This window comes from Oncorhynchus clarkii, chromosome 14 (genome assembly GCF_045791955.1).
Source record: "Oncorhynchus clarkii lewisi isolate Uvic-CL-2024 chromosome 14, UVic_Ocla_1.0, whole genome shotgun sequence".
Taxonomy (NCBI): domain Eukaryota; kingdom Metazoa; phylum Chordata; class Actinopteri; order Salmoniformes; family Salmonidae; genus Oncorhynchus; species Oncorhynchus clarkii.
In genome coordinates this window covers 10,705,015-10,725,095 of record NC_092160.1, presented here as the reverse complement: position 1 = coordinate 10,725,095, position 20,081 = coordinate 10,705,015, and the positions used below count along the sequence as shown (strand labels likewise).

Genomic DNA, 20,081 nt, shown 5'->3' with positions numbered 1-20,081 from the left:
ATCATGGTACAGCTTTATGGACACTCAATCACTATGGTACTTTTTAATGGTAAATGTACAAACATATATTATGATAAATACATTTGAAACGTGTATATCATTATGGTAAATGGTGAAATAAGTATAGCTAGTTATAATTGTAATGGCTTGGCAGATAATAAGAAAAGACAATCAGTATGTACCTGGCTTGATTATAAGGAATATAATATCTATTATTTACAGGAAACTCATTCAACAATTTTAGATGAAGTTGTGTGGGGAAATGACTGGGGGTTAAAGACACACAAAAGGAAACTCAAAAGGGGTGATGGTATGTATCAACAGTCATTTTTATCCGAATGTGCAAATTGTCCAAACAGATCCTCAAGGTAGATGTTATTGGACCATAAACAGATATGGCTCATTAATAAACAGATATGGCTCATTAATAAACAGATATGGCTCATTAATAAACCAATAATAATGAACCTTTACAGTCTAAATAATAATGATCCACGATTCTTTTAGAATATATATAATAATTGATCAACCCTACAAGCAATACAAGACTCTATTATTATGGTAGAAGATTATAAAACGGTTTTAAATACCTATATGGACCATAAAGGAAATCACACTACAAACTATCACCCTCAGGCACTTCAGGAATTCACAAATGTCATGGATATTTTGAAACTAGTGGATATATGAAGGCTTAAATACCCAGACCCAGTGAGATATACATGGCAGAGGCTCAATCAAGCTAGTCGTCTTGACTACTTTCTTATGTCATTCTCTCTGGCACCAGAAGTTTAAAAAGTGTTAATAGGGGACAGAATGCGGTCGGACCATCAAATAATTGGCATATATATATATATATTACTCTTACAGTAGCATACAGACATGAAACAAAGAAACAGAGTCAATAACATCTGGGAAAAGAACCAAAGAGAGTGACAGATATAGGGGAGGTCATCAGGAAGGTGATGGAGTCCAGGTGAGTCTCATGAGCCTCAGGTGCGGGTAACGATGGTGGCAGGTGTGCGTAATAATGAATAACCTGGCGACTTAGTGCGCCAGTAGAGGAGGTGCGGGAGTAGACGTGACAATATACACTGTATGTTATCCCATAGTTTTGATGTCTTCACTATTATTCTGTAGGAAATAGTAAAAATAAAGAAAACCCGTTGAATGAGTAGGTGTGTCCAAACTTTTGACAGGTACTGTAGTTCGAAATCCCCCAAAAACCCTTGCTGGGTATTTAATCTGCTAAATTGAAAGAGAAGATTCACCATTCCAAACCCTAAATCCTGGGTAGAGGGCCTCAGTGAATGTAGCGTGGAATGTATACAGGTGGGTCAGTGTGCCAGAGCAGACACTGTAGAAGGACAGAGTGCCGGCCGGCCAGTCCAGATATACCCCTACTCTGTATGAGTAGACTGAGGGAACGGGTATTGTAATGGTCTTATTACTATGCCGGGCAATGTAATGATCTTCAGCGCACCGCATTGTCCAGGACATACGGTTATGGCCTAGGATAGAATCATTTTCCGTTCCTTTCCTGCAGATTTCTTTGTATGCCACTCCAATATAAGCCCCAAACCCACTCCACTCTACCTCCCAGTAACAGCGCCCAGTCAGACCCTCTTGACACAGAACCTGCGGGTAACACTCAAATCTCGCTGGGTGATCAGGATATGGCTGCTCTTTCCCCCATGTAATCTTTCTGTTCTCCTTGGATAGAGTTAACAGTTTGTGTGCTGTGTTCGGTTCCAGTGTCAGCTCACATGTATCTGATGAGGGAGACAAAAATATCACAAGATGAACCTTCATAACACCAACTCTTTGAACCCCATCAAAAAGTATTTCTGCTCATAAGGAACAAGTCTTCTAAGGCAAACCAATACTTATTTCACATAGGATTCACAGTGTGTTGCCTGTAAAAACAATTGGCCAATGTTGGAATGCACTCTTTTCAAACCGCTCCATCTTAACCTCTTTCTTGTCGGTATTCACCGTTTATATTGCCATTGATTTGGCGGCAACTAAGCAAGAGACATTCAACTTTGACCCTGTTGTTGCGACTGTTGTCATGGTAACCTGACACAGCAAGCAGCATTGATCAGGTTCTAAATTCCTTTGAACAGAATGCACCCCAAACAGAATGCAATGCACTCCTTTCATTTATTCACATTCACAACACTAAATAAGAAGCTTGCCATACTAATTTGTAAATCATTTGTACACTGAACAAAAATATAAATGCAACATGCAACAATTTCTAAGATTTTACTGAGTTACAGTTCATATAAGGAAATCAGTCAATTTAAATAAATGCGTTATTTATTCATCCTAATCTATGGATTTCACATGAATGGGAATACAGATATGCATCTATTGGTTACAGACATCTTAAAAAAAGAAGGTAGGGCGTGGATCAGAAAACCAGTCAGTATCTGGTGTGACCACCATTTGCCTCATGCAGTGTGATACATCTCCTTTGCAAAGAGTTGATCAGGCTGTTGATTGTGGCCTGTATAATGTTGTCCCACTCCTCTTCAATGGCTGTGTGAAGTTGCTGGATATTGGCGGGAACTGGAACACGCTGTCGTACACGTCGACACAAAGCATCCCAAACATGCTCAATGGATGACATGTCTGGTGAGTATGCAGGCCATAGAAGAGCTGGGACATTTTCAGTATCATGACTCTTTTGAGGTTTTAGTTAATCGTTCGCGGGCAGGGGGTCCTGTGCGCTCTGGGCATTACTGAATTAAATCATTCGAAAGTTTCGTTATTTTAACTGAGCGAGTTTAAAAAAATCTGTTTCAATAAAAAGAGTTGAATTTCCCATCACTAATGCCTGCTGAATTAGACAGTGCGCTCCCATTAGGCCATGCACATTTTACGACGCACTTTCTACCACGTAATCTAGTCTACACAGCAGGACTATAGTGCGGTTAGGACAAAAACTAGATTCAAATGTTTATCTGGTAGCGAGGAACACATGTAACCTTACAACTGGTAAATGGTGTTCCTAGAGATTATAGATATGCTAGATATGCCTTTGTTGATGGGAAAAAATGTATTTGGTGATGCCGGACACATGGTTAGGGTTATTTTCCGTTGCCACCCACCAGAATAATATATTACATACATCCCAATACAGCACAATATAGCAATACACAGACTCACAAAATTGTGGTAACAGCTAACATAAACAAAATATTTCATGCATAGAATGTAAGGATTGCTTTCTCTGCCAGGAAAAGATGATGCCTATAGATGGTGTATTGTTCATGTATGACACGTCGAGTCGAAAACGGAAGGTTTAAAAAATCCAGATGTAGTTTTCATTCTGTGGCCCAGTGCAGTCAAACACGTGTTTTATATATACTGAGTGTACAAAACATTAGGGACACCAAGTGGATTTAACAAGGGACATAAATGGATCATAGCTTTCATCTGGATTCACCTGGTCAGTCTATATCATGGAAAGACCAGGTGTTTCTAATGTTTTGTACACTCAGTGTATATTTCCACACTACAAGGTTGGAATAATATTGTGAAATTGTGAAACTGATGATCGAGACATTTTAGTGTGAGAGCTGTTTGAAAACACCACCTGCAATTCCAGTCTCTTTCAGTGGGATGGAGTTTTGGCAAGCCTGGTGACATCAGTTAATAGACCAATAAGAGAGTTCCAAACCTCTCTACCAATAACAGCTAGTTTTCAGTTTTCCCCTTCCCACTCAGACATCTCCCAGACAGTCCTAGCAAAAATCTTGCTTGAGAAATTGTTCTTTGCTAAGAAGCTATTTATGTTTCTTGTTGACCATTTTAATTGAAGACGTTACCCCAACAGGATTTGATATTGAGATTTAAAAAAAGCTACAATGGACCTTTATTGTATTTAACCTTTATCTCTAGGCAGTGGTTATACAAAGGGTGGGTCTAATCCTGGATGGTGATTGGTTAAAACCACGTTGAATAGGGGGATAATGTTAGCTAGAAACGAAGTTCACAATCTATGTTTGTCTATGCAACTTTACACAGTTTCTCGCTTGCTTGCTGACCTTTTCTAGCTAACGACGTAGGCAAAATCAACCGTCTGCTGCTTGACAGGGTAGTCCACAATGGATGGGAAACGAACCTCATCCACATGCTTTTTATATTACTTAACTATTCAATTAATGGTCTCTAACATTGAGAAAGAGGGGAACCTGTGGGGCTTGGCTAGCAACCTCAGAAATAGAATGGATGACCAGATGTGTCGGGACTATATCCTCGTGGAAGGATGTAATAGTATGAATACATTTATCAAAATAACGTTTTTCACGAAAATATCTAAATCATTATTTGAATGTGTTGGTAACCACTGTATAAAAAGTATAATGCCCTCAAAGCATTGGTTTATAGGATATATTGGTATGGTTTGCAACACTTGTGGCAATATATTCTATAAACCACAGCTTATCTGGCATTGTCACTTAATTATCCACTGGTTGTTAGAAAGGATTTGAGGAATCCAGAGCCTTGTATAGAAATAATTTTGCCAAAAAGCAATATAGCAATGTCATCAAGCTGAACAATCTTCAAACTGTATAGGGCCCTTCATACAAAAAAATGTGGCCTATTCTTAAAAGTGACTGACTTACATTTCTTCAGGCCAGATTTTAGCCAGTACTCTGCATCATTGTCCACACTGTAGGAAAGAAAAAATGTCATGACAATCATGGTAAGAGCTCTGAGACCATAAGAGAAACAAACTCTCCACATATCAAACTGGTATCAAACCTTATCCATGGTGAACACTAAAAAAGTAATTATTTTGCTGCCTTATACCTGAGTTTTTCCAGTTTGCAGTGTGTATCCTCCAGTTCAGCAGACAACGATTCCACACCTAAGTCTCCTGGGTGATTGTAGCTGAGGTCCAGCTCTACCAGGTGTGAAGGGTTTGACCTCAGAGCTGATGCCAGTGAAGCACAACCTTCCTCTGTGACTCCACAGAATGACAACCTGATGAGGCAGAAACTTTCCTCTCAGATATTACTCAACATTTGGTCTCTAAGATGAAGTTTCGTATTGTTAAGCCCAAAGCTGTTCATCTAAAAATCATAAAACATGTCCCCGTTTGAAAATATTTCCCACACCCTGTAGGGACTCACCTTAGTGTCTCCAGTTTACAGTGTGGACTCCCCAGTCCAGCAGAGAGCAGCTTCACTCCTGAATCCTGCAGGTCATTGCTACTCAGGTCCAACTCTCTCAGGTGTGAGGAGTTCGAGCTGAGAGCTGAAGCCAATGCATCACAACATCTCTCTGTCAGGTTGCACCCATTTAGCCTAAAATATAATATATATAAAACATATAAGAAGTTTTGCTCTTCTGTATGTTTTACTGTGGCAACTTATACAAGATCCAAAAAATGTTAGATTAACAAAACAAAGTTAGTGTCAAGGTTATAGTGACTATAGGCTAATAATAGCTAATAATAGTATTCATTAAGAATAGTTAATGTAAATGTTACTTCTAAATAGCCAAATGTATGTTTTGTGTAACTTCCTCATTAATACATGTAGCATACTTCAGTGAATATAATTCATTTTTAAGCTGACATAAATAAAACCATGGCCAATAAAAGTATTTTTTGGTATAAGTCAGTTTTCTGTTTGACAAAAGAGGTAAATTCTTACAGCGCTGTTGTGGAGGCTTTGACCACTGGCAGCAATCTCAGGAGACCTTCCTCTGATCTAGAGTATTTCCTCAGGTCAAACACATCTAACTCCTCTTCTGAGGTCAGCAACACAAAGACCAGAGCTGACCACTGTGCAGGTGAGAGTTCTTGTTTGGACATGCTTCCTGAACTCAGGTAAGCTTGGATCTCCTTAACTAGAGATTGATCATTTAGCTCGTTTAGACAGTGGAACAGATTGATGCATCTCTCTGGAGAGGGATTTTCCTTGATCTTCTCTTTAATGTACTCAACTGTTTCTTCATTGGTCTGTGAGCAGCTTCCTGTCTGTGTCAGTAGGCCTCGTAGGAGAGACTGATTGGACTCCATTGAGAGGCCAAGAAGGAAGCGGAGGAACAGGTCCAGGTGTCCATTGTCACTCTGTAAGGCCTTGTCCACTGCACTCTTGTGCAGGATGGTTGCAGGTGTATCTTTACATATCTGAGGTTCTTTGGAGGTGGTTTGCTGTTTGTCCATAAGATTAACATTGTTATTGGTGAATGTGAGAAACACATACAACGCTGACAGAAACTCCTGAATGCTCAGATGTACAAAGCAGTACACCTTCTTCTGGTACAACCCACACTCCTCTCTGAAGATCTGTGTACACACTCCTGAGTACACTGAAGCTTCTGTGACATCAATGCCACACTCTCTTAGGTCTTCTTCATAGAAGATCAGATTGCCCTTTTCCAGTTGTTCATAGGCCAGCCTCCCCAGGTTCATAATGATCTCTTCATCAGATGTCTCACTTTTCTCTGCATCTTTAGAATATTTCAGGTTTTTGATTAGCTTGTTGAAGACCATGAAGTGTGAGTACATTTGGGTCAGTGTCTTGGGCATCTCTCCACTTTGAGATTGACCAAGTATTCTCTCTAGAACAGTGGCTGAAATACAACTGAACACTGGTATGTGGCACATGATATAGAGGCTCCTTGATGACTTAATGTGTGAGATGATTTTGCTGGCCAGGTTCTGATCATTGATTCTCTTCCTGAAGTATTCCTCTTTCTGTGTGTTTTTGAACCCTCGTACCTCTGTCACCCTGTCAACACACTCAGGAGGGATGTTATTGGCAGCTGCAGGTCGGGAGGTTATCCACAGTTGTGCAGATGGGAGCAGATTCCCCTTGATGAGGTTTGTCAGCAACACGTCCACTGAGGTTGACTCTGTGACATCACAGCAGTTGTTATTGTTTTGGAAGTCTAGAGGAAGTCGGCACTCATCCAGACCATCAAAAACAAACAGAACGTTGTACTTTTCATAATCTGTTATTCCAGATTCTTTGGTTTCCGTGAAAACGTGATGAAGAAGTTCCATCAAACTCCGTTTTTTCGACTTCATCAAATTTAGCTCCCTGAAAGGCAGTGAGAATATCAACTCGACATCCTGGTGTTCTTTTCCTTCAGCCCAATCTAGAATGAACTTCTGCACAGAGACTGTTTTTCCAATGCCAGCGACTCCCTTTGTCAGCACAGTTCTGATACCTTTGTCTTGTCCAGGTAAGGGTTGAAATATGTCATTACATTTGATTGGTGTCTCTTGTCTTGCTGATCTCCTGTATGCTGTCTCAATCTTTCTCACCTCATGTTCATTATTGATCTCTCCACTTCCACCCTCTGTGATGTAGAGCTCTGTATAGATTCTATTGAGAGGTGTCTGGTTTCCTTGTTTTGCTATTCCCTCAAACACATCCTCACACTTCTTCTTCAGGTTAGATTTGAGTTTATGTTGACACAGAGCAAGTTCACCCAAAACACCTGAAAATGCAAAATACACAAGTATATATATTAATGTACTGTACCTTGGATAAAATCAGGACTCATCTCTGAAAAAGTGTTGAATTTTATTGACAATTTCTATTTGTTTTGGGAGCGACCGCAATTCCTAAAAAGAGACGGCCTGCACCCAAACAGGAGAGGGGCTTGGATTCTGAGTGCTAACATGAAAAAAGTAGATCAAAAGTGATGGGGTATCAATCCAATTGTCATACTTGAGCAAAAGTAAAGATACCTTAATAGAAAAGGACTCAAGTAAAAGTCACCCAGTAAAATACTACTTGAGTAAAAGTCTAAAAGTATTTGGTTTTAAATATACTTAAGTATCAAAAGTAAAAGTAAAACTATACATTATTTCAAATTCCTCATATTAAGCAAACCAGACGGCACCATTTAATTATTTTTTACGTTTATGGAGAAAGGCAGGTGTGTTTAATGAGTCCGTCAGATCAGAGGCAGTAGGGATGACCAGGGACGTTCTGTTGATAAGTGTGTGAATTGGACCATTTTCCTGTGTTGCTACGCATTCAAAATGTAACATGTACTTTTGGGTGTCAGGGAAAAATGTATGGAGTAAAAAGTATTTTCTTAAGGAATGTAGTGAAGTAAAAGTAAAAGTTGTAAAAAATATAAATAGTTAAGTAAAGTACCGATACCCCAAAAAACAACTTAAGTAGTAGTTTAAAGTATGTTACTTAAGTACTTTACACCGCTGCCTACTGAACATAGCATGTTTGTGTTAGAAACTCAGTGGATCTGAAATCCCGCAAGCTGTGGCCTTGGACTGATTCATGTAAATGTCAGAAGTTTGATTTCGAAAATGTATCTTTTTGGAATTCTGGCTTCTCAAATTAAAGTGGACATTTTGATAATTACTGAGACTTGGTTAAAAAAAGTATGTGCCAGACTCTGATATGTCTCTAAATGGATATAATGTTTATTTATTTGACAGAGACAGCAGAGGTGGGGGTGTCGCCATATTCATAAAGGACAACTTGAATGTTGCTGTGTGTATTACCACCTATGTCCACAAGCAATTTAACTTCTTAGGGGAAGGCCCCTTTTTTTCTCAATCTCCACCTGAATGACGTGCCCAAAGTAAACTGCCTGTTGCTCAGGCCCTTGAAGCCAGGATATGCATATAATTGGTACCATTGGAAAGTAAACACTTTGAATTTTGTAGAAATGTTAAAATAATGTAGGAGAATATAACACAATAGATATGATAGGAGAAAATCCAAAGAAAAACCAACCGGAATTGTTTTTCTTTGAGAGACCATCCTCTGAATTGGACCATTATACCCTTCAGATGACAAACCAGAGGAAGAAAAGTAAGTGAATATTTAATCGCTATTTGTGAATTTATGAAACCTATGCTGGTGGAAAAATATTTTGATGTGGGGCGACGTCCTCAAACAATCGCATGGCATGTTTTCGCTGCAATAGCTACTGTAAATCGGACAGTGCAGTTAGATTAATAAGAATTTAAGATTTCAACCAATATAAGACACTTATATGTACCTAAATGTTTAAGATCCATAATTGTTATGATTATTTATTTGAAATGCACGCCCTCCAGTTTCACCGGAAGTTATCCCGCTAGCGGGACGCCTAGGCTTTTAAATGTCTTGTCCTAAATGTGGGCCTTGGTAATAATGCCCAACTAACGTTAGTGGGAGTTTGTCGCTATCCCTCAGCCCTCCCAATTGCTCTTAGCAAATTGTCTGAATTGCTGTCTATCTATGCTAAATCTGAATTATTCACAGTTGTGCAGATGGGAGCAGATTCCCCTTGATGAGGTTTGTCAGCAACACATCCACTGAGGTTGACTCTGTGACATCACAGCAGTTGTTATTGTTTTGGAAGTCTAGAGGAAGTCGGCACTCATCCAGACCCTCAAAAACAAACAGAACATTGTACTTTTCATAATCTGTTATTCCAGATTCTTTGGTTTCCATGAAAACGTGATGAAGAAGTTCCATCAAACTCCGTTTTTTTGACTTCATCAAATTTAGCTCCCTGAAAGGCAGTGAGAATATCAACTCGACATCCTGGTGTCCTTTTCCTTCAGCCCAATCTAGAATGAACTTCTGCACAGAGACTGTTTTCCAATGCCAGCAACTCCCTTTGTCAGCACAGTTCTGATACCTTTGCCTTGTCCAGGTAAGGGTTGAAATATGTCATTACATTTGATTGGTGTCTCTTGTCTTGCTGATCTCCTGTATGCTGTCTCAATCTCTACTCATTCAGAAGTTTTAAAAAAATGGACCTCGACCAGGCTGACAAGGCTATGTTGGAGCTGCAATCTGATTTTGTTGCCTTGCAGAAAGTCCTTGTTGATTTAAAATTGGTACTTAATGCGGGAAAAACTAAATGTATGCTGTTCTCGAATTCTCATAGAAATATTTCAGAAGGCTTACACATTTATGCATTGGATGGTTCTTTCATTGAGCAGATTCCCACCTATACAGTAAATATCTGTGCTTTTGGATTGATAATAATTTGCAGTTTAAAACCAGTACAGAGCTAGTTAAGGAGCTGGGATTTAAAGTGGGCTTCTTTTATAGAAATAGATCATGCCTCTCCCTGAACAGCATGAGGAAGATGGTACATTCAACTTTCCTGCCAGTTCTTGACTACAGTGACACCGTTTATCGGAATGCAGTAGCCACTACTCTTAAACTTTTGGATGACGTCTACCATAGCTCCCTTCACTTTATCACAGGTGATAGTTTTAATAAGCATCCCTGCATCCTGTATCAAAAGCAGGGGCGGATTGACCATCTGGCAATTCTGGAAATTGCCAAATGGGCTAGACCATTTTTTGGTGGGTGGGCTGGTCAAAATTGACACACACAAAAATATATAATTTTTTACATAAAATAAAACAATGAAAATGGTGACATAACCGGCGACCCATGGGCCTAATAAAATTTGATTTTTTTGATTTTTGCGCAATTTCTCTGTTATACTTATCTATAATGATCCTTTGGCTAATCAGAAGTCAACGACCACAGTCATCAGTTAGACAGCCAAGATCATGGATCATACATTTTTTTAAAGGGTGCCTATAAACTTATAAAGAGCACATTCTACATTGTCACCTCAATCAAAACTTAATATGTTTGGACAGCTAAAACCATAATTTGGTCAAACAGTTAAGTGCATTATCCTCATGATTCCTGTAATGAAAGTGTCTGCCCTGTGGGCATAAAAGATTGTAAAGACTATCAGAGAACCCTTACTTTTCTCCAGTGTGTCAGCGAGCTCCTGCTGGTCCATGTTCCTCAGAATTTGCAGTGTGATCTTCAGAGCCCCCTCTCTGGCACTGCTGTCCTGCCTCACTTCTTTGGCATCCACTAATTCTTCATCCTCCTGATTCTCAATGCATTCTGGAAGATCTGGACTCAAAATGTTCTTGAATCTCTTCAGTTCTCTCTTCACAAAAGTGATGATGTTGTCTTCAAGCGACTGAAACAGACAATAATTGTTTCATTATAACCAACACTAAGGGTGATATTTTCGCTATGCAAAACAAAACAGTGAGAAAAGTTGCCCAAAATTGCTAGAATGACTAAATAGAAAAGAGAAGACAATAACTGTTTTAAATATTGGGGTATTCCATTTGAATTTGTTAAAAATATATATAATTGTGATGTTTTGGATCTTCCTCAACTGAAATCCATAGAAAGGTCCTTTGGGGAAGGATGTTAGGCATACGTTTGAAATCAGCATCCAAAATTACCCAAAATAATTATCAAGAAAAAATTCAAAGGACAATGCTTTTTTAAAAACCAAATCTCTATGTTATAGAAGTGTCCGGATTATTATTTTATTTTTTAAATGAACCCCACCAGCAATATACTTCCTCAGGAGCATTCTGCAGTATGGGGGCATGGATAAAACATGAACTAACCCACTGGGCATAAACTGGCTATATCAACGTTGTTTCAACGTAATTTGTTGATGTATTGGGACGTGAAATCTATGTTCAAAATACATCAGATTTTTTTCAAAGTAATCAACCTGTTTTGAGGGTTATGTCTTCATGGTAACCAATTTTTAACATAGACTAACGTAAAATATGGTGAATTTGTACCGTTGAAACAACATCAGATCTTCAATGTAATTTTCACTATAAGAAAACAACTCAAGGCTGGGCAGCACCTCCTACTGGAGAGTTGATCTATCTACAGCTATTCCTTTCGTCTCCCATCCAGGGTTTTGAACCAAGTCCCTTTGATATTTGTCACTGACTATAATCAATGTTCTATCCTGAGATTGATTGTTGAAAAATCTGTACTTAATAGATTCACTGTTGATAACGAAGTCATTCCAAAGGGTAGGTTCAACAGAGCAAATTAAATGTAAACATACGTTAGCAATTATATATCAGTAAAACTGTACCTATCAATAAATACATGTTTAAACAATACACACAATCCAGAAAAATTAAGAAATATCAGCACAAGCAATGTCAGAGACCGGAATATAAATATATACTTTATACATATAACGTATATAAATATATATACATATAATGGTGTGTAAAGACAGTACAGTGCCCTGCTGAATTATTGGAACCCTAGTTAAATATGAACAAAAAAGGCTGTTGTTTATCAGCTTGATATTACACTCAAAATATCATATGAACCTAAACTTTAATTGAGTTAAATGATTTTATCCAAAAACATGCATGTCGCCTCCCGGGTGGCGCAGTGGTCTAAGGCTGTGCCACCAGAGATTCTGGGTTCGAGCCCAGGCTCTGTCGCAGCCGGCTGTGACCGGGAGAAATGGTCAGTGAACAATTTTAAGTGTAGATTTGGAGGTATTACTTTGGTACTTTGTCCTGCTGGAAGATCCAACAACGACCCAGTTTTAGCCTCCTTGTAGAGGCAGACAGGTTTTGGCCTAAACTCTCCTGGTACTTGATGGAGTCCATGATGCAATCTATCCTAACGATGTTCACAAGGCCTTTGGAAGTAAAACAGCTCCACAACATCAGATCCACTACCATACTTCACAGTGGGGATTAGGTTATTTTCAGCATGACCATGGGTCTTCTTACACCATACCCACCTATTGTTTTTTGCTAAAAAGCTATATTTTAGTCCCATCAGACCATAGTAACTGGTTCCAATCCAAGTTCCAATGACATTTAGCAAACTCCAGGTGCTTACATTTGTGGTTTGGTGACGGCAGAGTCATTCTTATGGCTACCCCTCCAAATAACATGTTGGCATGGAGTTGCCGTCTAATTGTAGTTTTGGAGACTTGGTGACCCCAAGATGTAACCAACTTCTGCAATCCTCCAACTATGATCCTTGGAGATTTTTTTACCACTTGAACAATCTGTGCGTGGGGGCAAAAAACACTTGCCTCCTTTTCCAGGCAGGTTCTTCACAGCTCCAGTTGTTTACAATTTCTTAATAATTGCCCTAATAGTGGAGATGGGTAGTTACAGGCATGTAGCTATCTTTCTATAGCCATTGCCTGATTTGTGAAGGTCAACAAAATGTTGTGTCTTCATTTGTGTGTTCTCTGACCTTTCCCATGTTGATGGAGGATTAAGGGACTTTAGCCTGTGTGTCACCTCATAATACCACAGTGAAACAGGAAGTCTTTATAATCCGTGATTGTCTGGAGTCCCATATGTCTCATGTCTGAGTACTGTCGTTTTGCCTCTTTGATGTCCTTACGGAGGTCGTAGCTGTTTGCACACTTTCAGTCACCTTGCGATGGTTAAATGAGGTGGTTCCAACTATCAGATTTGCATGAATACTGCCATCTATCCACAGTTTTTTGGTTTGGATAAGTTCCAATCGTCACAGTGGGAACAACATCCTCTATCCACTTCCTGATGAACCCAGCCACTGAGTCAGTATCTACATCAATACTATTCTCAGAGGGGACCCGGAACATTCAAATGTGATTAAAACAATCTTGAAGCATCCTGTTTAAGTTTCTGCCTATAGGTGGGGAGGAGCAGAATGAAGGTATGATCTGATTTGCCAAAGGGAGGGCCTTGTAGCCGTCCCAGAAGGGAGAGAAGCAATGATCCAGGGTCTGTGTTGCGAGTGTAGCACAGGAGGTGTGTTGATAGAATTTCAGTAGTGTTTTCCTCAGATTTCCTTTATTAACACTATTGTTTAAATTCAGCCCAGGATTCAACTAAAAATAGATGATACATATAGGCCTAGGGTTTCAAGCTTTTGTTTATTCCAAATGGAATCTACAAGTTAATAATAAATATGTCGGATTCACATCTCCTTCTCAACCAAAGAATAGGATTAAAACAAATCAAACTGTATTTATTTATTTTAAAGTTTGATTTGGTTTGATTTAGTCCTGTTCTTTAACTTAGAGTTTTGGTTGAAATGGAGATGTGAATCCAATATATAAATTGTTAATTTGTAGACAAACTGGATTAAAAGCAAGACTCAGTGGCACAGATGGAGTTGTCCAAGCAGAAGTTACAGCTCCTTCAAATGTTGATATTTGGTTTCGTTGACAACCAAACACAATTTAATATCACTTTTGCAATACAGTAAATTGTCTATTAACTTTTTCACAAGTTATCAAATGATATGTTGGATTCACGTCTCCATCTCAACCAAAACGGAAAGTTAAAGAGATAAAAAAGAAAAGGATTAAGCCAGTGGAAATTGAGATGTGAATCCAACATATCAATTGTTCATTTGTAGACAAACTGGATTTAAAGCAAGACACAGTGCCACAGTTGGAGCTGTCCAAGCAGTAGATACATCTACTTTAAATGTTGATATTTGGTTGCGTTGTCAACCAAACACAATTCAATATAACTTTTGTAAGGCAATATAGAGCTTAATGTTAAGGATATCTTACAAACTAATGTAACAGTATTTATTCAACCTTAAAATTAGTAACACATCCATGTCCAAATGTTGAGGTTACTGTAACAATGAATGTCTTCTTATGTAATCATAGAAAGGGTGCATGCTCAGGGTCGCAGGTCTGTGGAAATCTTCACAATCGCTACAATAATCTGCACAGAATTTCAAACAGCAATGTTCTTTAATGTAATCTGAACAGCAATCCAGGTCATTTGGTTGTGCTATTAGATGAAGCGCAGTGATAATACATTAAGCTGTTGTATAAATAAAATATCTGACGTATTCCTATTTGAACTTCGTCGGCTTTTAAATGGTTGAAAGTGCAGTGATCAGACATTTAGGTGACAACTAAACTAAAAAACAGACATACATTTTCCATTGGAATTTGGTTGAGCTTTTAGGTGGTTGAAAGAACTGGGAATTCAACAAACTTTTGGCTGTCTTTTTGAGTGGAAAATAGGTTGGAATCTCATTGATCAACATATGTAGCAAATATTTACAAATTCTCCATGTGGAAATGGCATGGTTTGCCCAGTGGGAAGGCTACAAAAACAGTCAAAAACATATTTTTAGAAACGGCAAACTCTCCGTATGTACGATCTTAATTTGATCACCCTGTAACACATCCGGCTGTGATTGGGAGTCCCATAGGGTGGCGCACAATTGGCCCAGCATTGTCCAAGCTTGGCCGGGGATAGGCCGTCTTTGTAAATGAGAATTTGTTCTTAACTGACTTGCCTAGTTAAATAAAGGTTAAATAAAAGTTACAAAAATATGTTAAACCCTAATTTTGACATCATAGGAATTTAAAATTACAACATCTGTTCCATTTTTTTAAGGCATGTCTCCCATGTCTTTTTAATTAACACACTGACATTGTTTGCATTTCGATATCATAGAGTTTGTGTTATAAGCAGATTTACGTGGACATGTCATTTTTTTTACCCCTGCCTTCACCCGACAGTTGTCTGCCATCTGGCAATGGCACATCGAAACCTAAACTATATCGAAACAAATTTCACACATAGGCCTATAATAGTAGAGACAAAGCCTAAAGACAATGTTACATTAACAATAGTCTGATGTTTGACGATATTATCAATTGTCCTGTGAATGAAGAAACTAATGAACAGTGCAGCATGTGTAATTGCATAGAATGGAACAGAGTTGACTGTTGACTGTTTCCAGTCATCCTATACCACAGCAGTCATCAGTCATCCTATAGAGGTTCATTAAGGTCACACATTTTGATTTACATAACCTGGTGGTGGTCCAAACAGAGGATCCACTTCGGGAAAGTTTTATTCCTGGTCATAATGTTGGTAAGTTGACGTTGCTCTTATATCCAATAGTTCCTCCCGGCTGTATGTAATAAGACTTAAGATTTCCTGGGGTAACAGTGTAAGAAATAATACATAAAAAAACAAAATACTGCATCGTTTCCTAAGAACGCGAAGCGAGGCGACCATCTCTGTCAGCGCCATGATCTCATGGTGAGACTTGCCAGAGACTTGCATTGAGAGACTTACATCGAACTACTTCCCATAGACGGATCGAGTGGTTTCAACAGAGAGACGACAGAGAAAGACATCTACGCGTAAATGTATGTATCATTTCTAATGCGAATGAGCAGTTGTTAGGGTGCTAAATATTCCTATTTACAGTAAGCGTCGTTTCCAAATGTACGTACGATAAGTCTTTGTCTCTCTCGCTCTTTATCTTTCCCCACACCTTTCCATTGTGTAACAAGCCATCATATCGGGTTAGTCCACTAGGGACTGTTTTCATTGCATTATGTTAGTAATCAATATCCTATACCGTGTGTGTGTGTTTATGTTTTTCTGTGTGAATATTTTGTTAGTTAGTAAATAAACTTGTTTATAACTCGTTTTTTGAACTAGATTCATCTAGATTAGATTCGGGTTAGGGTTTGTGCAGATTCATGAAGTCAACGACATTCAGAATGAGATTAATATGAGAAAATGATTAATTGATGACTGGTATGAAATCAATATGTTCTTGAGTTAATTCAGGAAAAGGTAACTCATTGAATAAACTCTTCCTGTGGTGCCCCAAATTCCTAATGAGTTCATTGTCACATGATTAATTTAATAGAGTAATAATTAAATGTAGTAGGTAATTATTCGATGAATAGCATTCATTACATTAATGATAGTCACGTCACGACAACTCCCAACCAAGATTTAATATCAGAGATGACAGGAGTTGGAACCACCACAGTATGTGCAAAGAAAGAAGCCAACTCACCTTAAATATGAAGGACAGATCTGTTTGACTCTGATAACTGGGAATCTCTGACTTTAATCTCTCCTGTTGATATCTGGAAGAAAAACATTACGTTCATTTTGACAAACTATGCCAGACACAAAGAGCATGATACGTGCCAAAGAATTTCAATGAAACTAGGCGCAGGGAGATTGGAGTAAATTGAGCCAAAGGGCTAAGTTGGGCCACCCTTGTTTAAAGGAAACCACACACAAAATGAATAATTTCACCAAATACAGTGAGCTCCAAAAGTATTGGGACAGTGAGGATTTGTCATTGTTGTTTTGGCTCTGTCCTCCTGCGCTTGGGATTTGAAATGATACAAAGACTATGAGGTTAATGTCCAGGCTGTCATCTTTAATTTGAGGGTGTATTCATCCATATATGGTGAACCATTTTAAAATTACAGCACTTTTTGCACACAGTCCCCCCATTTTAGGGGATCAAAAGTATTGGGCCAAATTCACTTATATGAGTGTTAAAATAGTCCTGAATTAACCTTGGATAATGACGAGTGAGAAAGTTATAGATGCACAAATATCACACCAGACATGCCACCCTCTCACCATTACAGTAACTTTCTCACTCATCATTATTCATGATTCATTAAGCATTATCCGTAATCCTGTTATCATCCACATTAATGTAGAAGTACTTAGAAACATATTCTTATTCACAATCAAATTGACTCCAAAATGACACAGTACATTATTTACCATTCATTTCTATTGGGTCGAAATAATCTCAAACACAACCAAAACAAACAGCAAAAGCATCCAACAAGCTTGGTATAATCATTTTGTGCTCGAAATATGTGAACAAATACTCAACTTTTGAGTACTTTAATACACAGAAGTGAATTTGTCTAAATACTTGTAGTCCCCTAAAATGGGGGGGGCTACGTACAGAAAGTGCTGTAATTTCTAAACGGTTCACCCGATATGGATGAAAATACCCTCAAAGTAAAGCTGGCAGTCTGACAGAATAAAACACCAAGTCAAATTAATTTATTGTGTTAGAGGTTTCATAATGCTTGTATCCAAACCAGGGTTTCCCGAACTAGGGGTGGCAAGAGAAAATGTGTGGCTGGTTCATAGAACCGGGGTTACGTCAGTAACCTCTGGTTGCCGCTAGATGATGTTGTGATAAACTATAATTCATACTTTCAACCGTACTGATGGTCTGAAAGGTATAGAGTAAAGTAGAACAGGGGCTTGTACTCTGCTCACACCAGCAAAGACTTAGGCTTCCAGTGTCGTAGCATGTAAAAACCCTACTGTTTTCTCGACGCCCTAGTAAATCTCCTGGGCAATTCCACGCCAGAAAGGCCCAAAAATGGATCTGCCAATTCTTACATATAAACTTCATTGGGAGGAAGGATGTTTGATAGGCTTTTGACATTTTTATCACAAACCATTTTAGGCCCTTTTTAGACCTATAAGGTATATAAGGTCCTGTAAGACCCAATGTCCATTGCTCAACATCTTGGTATCATTAATCTCCCTATTATGTGCTATAAAATATGAAGTATGCCTACATTCTGAAATACAAAAATTCACATGAATTTATTCATTAAACAAAGTACCCATTTTGAGTTTGTTCATTTTTAGAGATATCCTTTTACGACAAGTACATCACATTTCCAGAGTGGGTGCGCTGCTACTACTCAATTTTATGAGCACCACCAACACAGTGAATGGGAAAAGGGATTAAAATGTAACTCCCTGGTGATTTGCTGAGGGTGATTGGTCAATCAGTTGTAGAAAAACCAACCAATAGATTGTGAGTGTATGTTACACTGACCAATGGAGTTTGTAAACACCAAAATAACATAACAGGTTACATGAGTTACGTGGAACTGACCAATTGTTTTTAACTTCCAGACCAATTGATTGTGTGTGTCATGCATATATGCTTCTAAAACAATAGAGAATATTACAACCTGACATTGTAAACAGACAGACACAAAAAATAAATAAGAGAGAGTAACTTTCTAGAGGAAATAGTTTATAATTACTTCCTAATTGATACAATTAGCATAATATCAACAGCAACAATTTGTTCAGATAAAAAGTATCCAAGTTGTGTACTTTGTGATTCCATAGACAGAGAGGAGTCATAAATCATTTCCAAAGTTTAGATGTGGGGGGTGGGAAAGATGGAGGGTGGATTATAGGAGCTGTCAGACATTCTTACCTTTGAGCAGTTGGGAAGTCTCTAAATTGTAATGGAAAATCCATAGAATGATCACTCTGCATGGACGTACAGCTGGGTACAGGTGAGTCTGTTCTCTCCTGGTGGACTGGGCTTCAACACACAGATATAACAGTTACTAAGAATACTTTGTTATTTCTAAACAAGTTTGGAACACTACATGATTGATAAAAAGGGGGAAACGTTACCCTGTTTCTGTCTATTTTCCCTTTCAATTTATGTTGATATTTTGAAAGGGGTTATAGGGGGAGATACAGCATAAAAGTCATAGGTGGGGTGAGATTTGATCCCTTACCACTTGTGTTAGGGAGACCGTGAAACTACTGCTGCGCCACACTCATATCTAATCCGCCTGGCAACACCACATTACTGCCAATCTCTGAGATTAAATATAATTTCCCAGTCAATCTGTCAATCCTGACTGGTTGTATCACTGCCTGGTATGGCAACTGCACAGCCTCCGACCGCAAGGCACTACAGAGGGTAGTGCGTACGGTCCAGTTCATCACTGGGGCCAAGCTTCCTGCCATCCAGGACCTCTATACAAGGCTGTGTCAGAGGAAGGCCCTAAAAATGGTCAAAGCACCCCCACACCATCACACCTCCTCCTCCATGCTTTACGGTGGGAAATACACATGCAGATATCATCCGTTTACCCACACAAAGACACGGCGGTTGGAAATAAAAGTCTCCAATTTGGACTCCAGACCAAACGATACATTTCCACCGGTCTAATGTCCATTGCTCATGTTTCTTGGCCAAAGCAAGTCTCTTCTTATTATTGGTGTCCATCAGTTGTGTTTTTTGTAGCAATTAGACCGTGAAGACCTGATTCACACAGTCTCCTCTGAGCAGTTGATGTTGAGATGTGTCTGTTACTTGAACTCTGTGAAGCATTTATTTGGGCTGCAATTTCTGAGGCTGGTAATTCTAATGAACTTATCCTCTGCAGCAGAGGTAACTCTGGGTCTTCCATTCCTGTGGCGGTCCTCATGAGAGCCAGTTTCATCATAGCGCTTGATGTTTTTTGTGACTGCACTTGAAGAGACTTTCAAAGTTCTTGACATTTTCCCTATAGACTGACCTTCATGTAAAGTAATGATGAACTGTTATTTTTCTTTGCTTATTTGAGCTGTTCTTGCCATAATATGGACTTGGTCTTTTACCAAATAAGGCTATTTTCTGTATACCACCCCTACCATGTCACAACACAACTGAAGG

The 20,081-nt window shown here is 38.7% G+C and overlaps 1 protein-coding gene across 1 annotated transcript; it reads right to left on the bottom strand.

The window, feature by feature from the left end:
• Positions 1–849: 849 nt before the first annotated feature.
• LOC139366260 (NLR family CARD domain-containing protein 3-like) lies at positions 850–18,923 on the bottom strand. The gene is made up of 8 exons (XM_071103540.1): positions 18,843–18,923; positions 16,629–16,701; positions 10,734–10,959; positions 5,673–7,470; positions 5,148–5,321; positions 4,825–4,998; positions 4,638–4,684; positions 850–1,772 (listed from the first exon to the last, which is right to left on the bottom strand). Exons 1-8 carry the CDS (start codon positions 18,902–18,904, stop codon positions 1,249–1,251), a joined length of 3,078 nt encoding a protein of 1,025 aa, XP_070959641.1. The 5' UTR covers positions 18,905–18,923; the 3' UTR covers positions 850–1,248.
• Between the last annotated feature and the right edge of the window lie 1,158 nt (positions 18,924–20,081).

Bases quoted from the DNA above. Each gene is read 5' to 3' on its own strand.
- LOC139366260 (XM_071103540.1), bottom strand. From the start codon at position 18,904: ATGCAGAGTGATCATTCTATGGATTTTCCATTACAATTTAGAGACTTC. The intron at 10,960-16,628 runs GTGAGTTGGCTT...TGTCTGTTTCAG, and splicing joins ATCTGTCCTTCATATTTAAG to TCGCTTGAAGACAACATCAT. The intron at 1,773-4,637 runs GTAAGTCAGTCA...CTCCCTCATCAG, and splicing joins AAAATCTGGCCTGAAGAAAT to ATACATGTGAGCTGACACTG.